Raw genomic sequence first — 9,051 nt, forward strand, 5'->3', positions numbered from 1 at the left:
TCAGTGCCTTACCCTCCTGGTATGCAGACGTGTGCCGTAAACATGTTAAAAAATCCCATGTCTTACTCTTTACTCAGTTCTGTGCCCTCACATGCACCAGCTTGCACCACCTAGTGAAAGAGGAAGTAATAACACAACCTCATGGGCTGTTAAATAACAAGGCAGATGTTATGATTACCAAAGGTTACTTTACTCAAAACAGTAAATAGTGATAGTCTTAAATTACAAGACTCTTGTATCAGGTTATAGAATGATAGATTAGCCCAGGTTGGAAAGGCCCTTGAAGGATCACCTGGTTCAACTTTTTGTGGGAGAGGGAACCTAGATGAGATTATCTAGCACCATGCCCAATCGCATCTTGAAAACCTCCAGCAACAGGGACTCTACCACGTCCCTGGGGAGGTTGTTCCAGTGAATGTTCTCGCTGTAAAAAAATTCCTTTCTTCTATGAAGATGAGGCGCTTGTAGAATATGCTTTGTTAAAAGTGAATACTGAAGTACTTCTTGAATAAACTGAAGTACATAAACCACTTGTGATCCTGATGTCTTTCACTTCTTGTTTAGATGAGAAATATCAAACTGTCAGATTTCACTGAGTCTCTGAAGAAGATAAAGCGCAGTTTGAGCCCCCAGACCCTGGAAGCCTATATTCGCTGGAACAAGGACTTTGGAGATACCACAGTGTGAAACACTACTTGAAGTGAAACTTAAGTGCTGCCTAAGGAGCAATTGGTACAGCCTGCTGGAAGGCAGCCAGAGTTTACAGGACTTTACAGATCTTTAAGTATCTGCATTAAAACTTGAGATTAAGAAAAAATTTTACAATGTGAAGTGTGTTCATCAAAGCCTCCTTGCCATTTAGTGAGGATTTAACAGTCTGTAAGTAAGAGCACAATAGGACTTGAGACAAGATTCCTAGCAATCCGATTATGGTTTGAACAATAATATATGCATTTTGTTTCAGCTAGAAGGCTCTGATGATATCGATCATTGGAAAACCTTTTCCCTATGTTGTGTGTGTGTTTTTCCTGTTTTTAATTTAGCTATGACGTTGTCTGGCTTTCTTCCGTGTAACTACTAACTTTCAATTGGAGGTTTGTAAACTTTGGTTCAGTTTTTGACTTTTTTTATCCTTAATGTGCCAAATAAAACAGTTTCCCTGTGCAGAGAGGAAGAACAGCATTGGGGAATTATGATTATTAAAACATAAAAAGCAGCTGGTCTGTTATTATTAGTCTTTTTGTTTAGTTGTAATGTGACTGTATTGTTCACAGAACAGTTTTAAAGAAGACCTTTGATAGCAGAACAGCAGAAAACCCAACCCTATAAAACCAATTCAAACTGTCTTTAAAAAAATAAATTACTAAATAAAAAAATAGACTAAGACATTCATTTACTGGCAGTATTTTCTCTTAACGCATTTTGTAACGCTTCCATTGGTAGAATGTTAGCTTACGCTTATGGTGTACAACTTGAAGCCCAGCTGATGTTTGAGAGAGTAAGTGATGCTAATTGTCAAGTTTCAGAAATGACGTGTTTCTACTCTGTATTTTGGTCTGTTTATGATAATTGAAAGTAAAATTTCCATTGTGATAATTTTTTTAATCTACACATGTAAGCATTAAAATACGAGGCTACATGTTTAATACATGGCACACATTAATGTTTTTATAGCTTTCATATGTTTTGGTTTATATATTAAAGTATGAAACACTCAACTGATCTGCTTTTTTAAAAAGAAACTGCATCTTTGTACAAATACATGTTTTTATTATATAAATTACAAGCTATAATAAAAAAAACCACTTAAGTGATAGTCTTTACATACTGTAATAAAGGAAAACATGTTTGCCTTTACTTCTAAAGGCCTGACATCTTGTTTACAAATTGTACATGGATTAAACACAGATGTTTGCAAGACAGAACACTAGTTCCTTGTTAGAGCAGATTTGTGGGGTTTTTTGGTGGTTTTTTTTTCTTTGTTTGTTTAAAAGACAACTCTACCAGTTTATTACCAGATATTACAAAAGTGCATGTTGTTTACAATTGTTTTAACTGAATTCAGTTATAAGCTTTGTTTGCTTTTGGTCTTAACAGAAAATTTTGTTCTTAATTTTTCATTTAATTTATTTTTTATTGGTAGGAGTAAGTCAAATATTTCTGGGACTACTCACCTGAAAGTTGACTATAAATAATATATATATATATATGAAAAAAACCTTAGCTGATAGATACAGTGTAAGTACAGTAATACCCAGAGAGGACTGTGTGCTCGCTGTGTAGTATTGGGTACTAAATAGCAGAAACTGTGTCAAACTTTTGAGACGCACAGATGCAATACGTTTGGGATTCTGTTTTTTGGAATGAGAGATGCTTTTAACTGATCTTAAGATTCAAAGCAATTACATAAGAGAAGACTGTGTTCTGCTAGTATGCCTTTTGAAATAGTCTAACCAAATCACTTCTAGCCTTCTAAGGGTATGACGCTCTCAAATGTATGTCTGATGTAAATGAAACGCGCAACTTCTGTTCCCCCGATTCACCTTCTTGGAGAAGTGAGAAATGCTAAAAGATTCCAGTTTCATAAGTTTCACATCTTGCTTGCTTTGCCTTAGTTCTGCCTTCAGTAGACCATCGCTGTTGTTGGAGATTCCTAGCTGACCTGATTGTATTTGTCATAGACTTCATAGCACTAAGCACAAATATTACTGTTTTATTAGCAAATTTTATTATCAGCCAAATAGCTAAGAAATGCCCTTGGTGTTCCTATTCATAAAGCTCGTAAACTTCCCTTGAGATCCTTTGCAAATGAGAACTTTGAGGGTAACACTTCTGGTTTTGAGTGTTCGTAAGCATTTGTTATCAAACTCTCTTTTCCTCCACTTACTTTTGAGGAATATACCGGTATTTATTTCAAATACATACCTATTGGCATGTGATAGGTACCTGAAATGTAGAGGTAGAAGTTCCCATCTGCTGAAACACCACCAAGAGTCAGAAGTCCAAGCTGCTGCTTCAGAAAGGAAAGGGAGTAGCCCTTTCACTTGTTGGTACAGCCAGTTCAGGTCAGGGGAATCTGTGTGACTGGTACCACCGCTTGGTGGTTATCTATTCAGCCCCGATTGTTTTCTGCATCATGGATGAACTACAGCTCTATAAATTACTTCTGGAACACATTAGTAAGAACTTAATTTTGTTCTGCAACATCAGTTTGCCCCACAGCTGCTGGATTTTTAGCCCATGATCGAGTGCTGTTTGGTTCATAATTCTCCTTTAAATGTCTGTCTTGCGCTATTTTCTGAATAGTGTCTTTAAGAATAATCCTGTTCCACTTAAGGGATTGTCTCACATCTTCTGGTTTCTTGTTTTACGTGTACTGAGCAAGTCCCAGCTTGGTGATTTTCATCTATGTATTAGATTAACTGTGTATGAAAGCAGATTGGGGGCGAACAACAAACACCCCTCCCTTGTGCCACCCCCCCAACCACTCAAATACCTGTATTTCCCAAATCTATGGTATTTTTATATAGAACTTTGCAACTATACTTACCATAAAATCAGATTATGTTCTAATACGGTATCTTGAATTAGGATAAGCAGGATAGCAGCTTGGAGGCTTTTAACCTTTGCAAAGATTGGCATTGCATTAGCTCTCTAAACTGCCTTTTTTTTTTTTTTTTTTTTTTTTTTTCATGAATCTGCCCACTGTTAATGAATGAGTGACTTGACCCACTTTTTTGAGGCGATCAGGAAGGAGCTTCTCTGGCCCTCTGCAAGTGTTTGCTGACTTAGTGTGGCAGTTATTGGAGGGAGGGGAAAAAAAAAATCAAACCAACCCCTAAACTCCCTGTTTTTTTAACAACCTTCTTCATACATCTTTGCCTCTATTGAGCAGGAAATGCACCTTTTATCTTTCTGTGTGTTGGAAGAACAGTGTCTTCTCAGGCAGCGGGTTGCTGCTTTTGGTGGCGTAATGGGGGGGGGAACTCAAAGCACTGTGTGATGCTTCTTTCTCCTTAAAATGAAAATTTGTCCTGTGTTAAACAATGTTCCCTTTACTAATGCTGACTTTTCTGTATGGTACACCAAACCTGTACATGTTCTTGCCTTACAGTGAAGACAAAACCAACAGTGAATATTAGAGATAAGCGTTAAACTAGGATATTTATGCACCTGTAAGTCTCTGTCCTGTTAGTTTCTTAGACTTCACGGCGTTCAGTGTATTAGAAATAGACATTCTGCCCCTGAGACATCTGACTCTTACTTCAGAAAGTCAGTCACTAATAAAGTTTTCTTGAATATGGTGCTGCAACTTACTTTATGTAGATAATACATATGATAGTAACACTTGGAAATGGAGAAGAATGGGGTCTCTGAACTGAGAAGGAATTTGTTGTCACTGTGCTAATTAGAGGCCATTACTGAGTTCACTGTTAGGTTCTCTCAAATGTGTTTAAGAGGACAGTTTTTATACATAGAACTTACTCAGACAATTAACCTTACCTTCTGGTGTAGAATAAATAGTAGTTTTCCTATTCTAAACAAGTGGGTTTTAGCACTGCTCGGCATTGCTGCCACATCCATCTTCTGAAATTTAAGTACTTTGCACTGGGAATACTGCAGTCAGATACGCTGGCAAATTTAACCGAGATGTCTGTTCTGCAACTGGTATGGAAAGCAGTGTTCTACTTGGGCTTCCTTCCACCTACGGTCAAACCCTGCCCTAGAGCCTTACAGGGCTTTCCTACCCAAGGCATGGATTGTGCCCTAGTTGTGCCCAAGACATGCTCATCTAGCTCCTCCAGTGCTTCAGGGACGCGTTGGGAGGTGGCGAGAGCTATTGTAGGTTACAAATCTTCATTCGTTGTCTGTGGCGGTCTCAAGCTTTTGTGAGGTTTTGTGTTGGGGACTTCTACCAGATATCAAACACAGAACAAAACGTAGCAAGCGGGTAGTGAATGCAACTAGTTTTCTTGGTCGTTGTGCTAATTAGAGGCAGTTGCTGATTTCATTGTTAAGTTCTCTTGAGCTGCTATTTAGTGCTGAAGGATGTTGGTTTACTCACCTATGTGAATTTTCATGGTTAGGATGAATCTGCTGGTCATCCTAAGAGATGACCAATGGATCAGTTATTTTCTTCTAGAATTTTTTCTTTATTCTTTTTGATATTTTTTTCTTTTGAAAATATTGAAACTATAATTCCACAGGATGAGGAAGTTAAACTGTCGCTTCCTGCAAATACAAAATCATCTTCTGAAGTATGGGGAAATGTGTATTGTGTTCTTCCTGCTTCTCATGTAAATTGTTAACTGTGTTAGAATGGAAACTGTTTACTTTGTCAATAACTACCTCCTGAGTTTGGCAATAATTGGCAAGGTGTACACTCCTCCAGCAAATTAAATACATTGGCTAAGCACTGTGGGTTCTTCAGAGTTTGATCTTTTCATTTGCAAATTCTTGACATGATGTCTGGACACTGTGGTGATCAACCTTGTTTTCCTGTAAGACTTTCCTCACCTTCCCAAGACATTTTTTTAAAATCCTGTCTCAGAGAAGCGGCTTTGAGGAAAAAGGTTCTTTATAGTTGGTTAATACAGGCATATTCTTCTAATATGCTGGGGCGTAGCCTCTGGGATCTGCAGGGTTTTTTTACCATTCGAAGTGGGGAGGAAAGTACTTCAACACTCGCACACCTATCAAAGAGACTGGAAATACAGAAACTGTTTTTGCCGCGTGATTCAAATGGTTGTTCAGGTGAAGGGCTAGTCAGTATTTTTCAGAAATCTGGATTAAAGTGACAAAAACCAAAGGTGGAGACAAAACATTATACCCCGCCCCCATTAAATATACTGGACTACTCCAGTCTAGGATGGGGTTAATTCTTGTATTTCGTTGGTTTGAAGCAATTTTGTTTCATTGTTCTTCTAAGAATGTTTTCTGAAATGTTAAACACCACTTTATTAATAAACAATGTACAAAAGCATGATGAGCAGTCACATAGCTTTAGCTTCACAATAAAATGTTGCATTTGTCCTGTTCTTACTGTTTTCTTGTCTGTTTATCAGCTAAAATGTCCAAAACTAAGAGCCTTTTCATGAAATTTGAAGCCTATTAAATAGCTGCTGGTTTAAAAAAAAAAAAAAAAAAAAAAAAAAAAATCAGGTGTTGTATAGCAGATGATGGAACAATAAATATGTAAATACGTCATTTAGTTTCTGAAGGACATAACTCAAGTTCTTAAACCAAAGTGCTACTTCCTAAATAAAGGTGCTGAAACTGAAAGTGTGTGCTTATCCTAGTCTTGCTAAATCACAGTAAAAAACAGGAGGTTTCACATAACTAATTCTGGTATTCATGGTGAAGTCCTGGAAACAGCTATTTGGAGCCAGTTTACTTGGTATCAAAATGACACCTTTTCTTTTGCTGGAGGGGAGAGTGCTGCTGCTGTTTTTGAGGTAACAATCTAAATTCTTCACTTCCTTATCTTCTTACTGTTTGTAATTCTTTCTAGCCATTGGCTTGAGGCTGCATCTGGACTGTTAACAGCTACTGGGGCTTTATGTTCTTACATCCTGAAGATTTTAAAAAAAAAAGTTGGATCAGAGTAATTTTAATACTATGTATCTGGCAGCATTAGGGGTCTCTCAAAAAGCAGCCATGACCACTGCCTTCAACTTGTCATTGTACCTGTCCCTGTCAAAGCAAGCAAACCAAATAAAAAAATCAATCCAGCAATCAGGAAAAAAAACCCCAGTGTTTTGGACTGAAGCGTAAGAACTATTATTGCTTCTGTCAAGCTTTAATTCCTTGGGATAGAACGATACCATTGTTTTCTATGTGGGATAATTATCTGGTATCTCTCTTTGGCTGAAATGCTACAACTTGGAGGTAGACTCTGAACCACTGAAATTATTTCAGTTAGCAATTTTCTGTGTAGGTTACACGTATTCAAATGGACTTTTATTCTTGTAGAAGAGATGCTCAGATAAAGGTATTGAAGAAGCAAGAGCCTGAAAACAATATCCCAGCACTTGCTATGTTGAAATCTACAGAGATCATGGGCTTGGCAGCATAGCCCAGTCTGGAGTATGTTAGGCTAATTGAAAGATAAATCTCTTCCCGTTCCACCCATGATGGTGCAAGACAAGGCTGCGTGCCTAGTGTCAGATGCGGGCATATTTCAGATGAAATCTGTTTATTCCTGTATTTTAATGTTTTAAGTTTGTCAGAAAAAGTGTGAAAAATCACTTAAAAGTTTTGTTTGGGGTTTTTTGTTTGGCTGGTTTTTTCACTCAAGCCATCTTTCTGCAAATTTCCAAATACTTTGCGAACTAGTGAAATCCAGCCTGTTTCCCACAAAGGATGCTTATGGCTCTGAGACAGACAAGAGTTATGCAACCTTCTCTAAGTCATTTTTCATTCTGTGTGTAATGATAACGGAAAATATTACGTTGTGGTAAAGGCAGAAAGCTATGCTTTAACTAAAATCCATCTCTCAACACATGTGAGTGATTTATTGGTGCTGGGGTGTAGCTAGAAAAAAACCCCAGGAATTTCGGAAGCCTACAACCAACCTAATGAGCAAAGCGTGTTGTTTTTACCAAATGCTTTTGAAGATTCCACTTCTTTTTGCAAATATATACTGTAAGCACAGTATGTTCTCTCTAATATTGTAACTTCCATTATTTTCAAATCTCATTTTAGTAATTTCAAAAAGGCCTCACATTTGCCTCAGCTATGAGACACCCTTGAAGACTGTTAGTTTTGTTATATGCAGAATACTAGTATCAGCTGTACTGTGAACTTCTGTGAATCGCAGAAGTGCAATGGCTTATGACAAACTGTTTTCTGGGAAGAAATACGCTAAGACATGAAATAATCAAGAAGCCTGATAATGTGTCAGTAATGAAGTAACCAAACAACTCTATTTGTGGAGTGTATCGTACAGATAAAACGTTACCCCTGTGGTTCACCCGACTTCTGATTTCCTGGTTGCAACCTGTGGAGAGTTTACACACCACAACACGGCAGCTGGAATTTTCTTACCTATCATAGAAATTTTACAGACTGCAAAAGGATTTTTTTTTTTTTAAATTGTTCCCAAAACTGCTTCTGTATACTGGAAAAAAAACTACTTCATTACAGCCAACAGTTTAGAATGAGCTGGTCTGAGACATTAAATATGTGTCTCATGGAATAGAGTTACCTGTCCAGCCTCTCCCAACCAGTCACGTAAGTCTTTTGCTAAGTTTCACAGAACAGATTAGATGCAAATAACATTTTTACCCACTTTATCTATGGTCACTGGACAACTGAGTAGACCATTAAAAGAACAAAGACAGGACAGGTTGTTTCAAGTACCTTCCTAGGCACAATAATCTGCCTTAATAAAATATCTAGCTTCAATTTTTATTCCTACCTCTTTTCACTTATTTCCCAAGGGCAATAACAAAGCAGCTGTCTTGTTACTGAATCTTTCTGTACATTAAATCCCCTGCAGGTGTTTTGTTAACACAGTTTTCCTTCACAGAGCTATCCTGACTTCTAAGAAAACTTCAATTCTGTATTTTGTTTCTGCTGACAGAAACTACTGGGCACAGCTTAGTGGTCGGAGATTATTGTCACCTTGCAGCCTGTGGGCCCCCGCGTTCCACAGCCTCAGTAACAGTGCTCACAGCATCTTAAATCTGGCTCTGTGTTTTTCTTCCCACAAAGTTCGCTTGCTGCTTTGTACTGCGACAGACTTTGGGATGGGGTTAGACTGACTACAGATCACCCTCCTGAATCGTAACGCTTCCAGTGTTTTTAAGGCATTCTGAGTGACGGGAGCAGTTTGCAGAACTTCGGCATGCAAAGTGGCTGAAAACGACATTTTCAACAGAGTTCTCCTGGTTCTGAGAGCGACTGTCCTTTAGAAGTCCTGCATATCGCTGGGAAAAAAGTCCACTCTGAAAGCCGCCTACTTACTGCCGTTAATGCGGGATCCAGCAGCAGCGAGGGCTGGCCGTAGCGATGCTATCGTGATTTGTAGGTGTATTTTTGTACGGAAGA

General features: G+C 38.1%; 1 protein-coding gene across 1 annotated transcript in view; it reads left to right on the forward strand.

Annotated features, from left to right (window-relative positions):
• The window catches only part of SPAST (spastin), a 40,321-nt gene extending 38,373 nt beyond the window's left edge, over positions 1 to 1,948 (forward strand). Inside the window, exon 17 of the mRNA XM_035892360.1 lies at positions 565 to 1,948. Coding sequence (XP_035748253.1) covers positions 565 to 687 — 123 coding nt within the window. The 3' untranslated portion in view covers positions 688 to 1,948. The remainder of the gene's footprint in view (positions 1 to 564) is intronic.
• The last annotated feature ends 7,103 nt before the right edge of the window (positions 1,949 to 9,051 follow it).

Source organism: Egretta garzetta, unplaced genomic scaffold (assembly GCF_000687185.1).
Source record: "Egretta garzetta isolate BGI_Z169 unplaced genomic scaffold, ASM68718v1 scaffold130, whole genome shotgun sequence".
Lineage (NCBI taxonomy): Eukaryota > Metazoa > Chordata > Aves > Pelecaniformes > Ardeidae > Egretta > Egretta garzetta.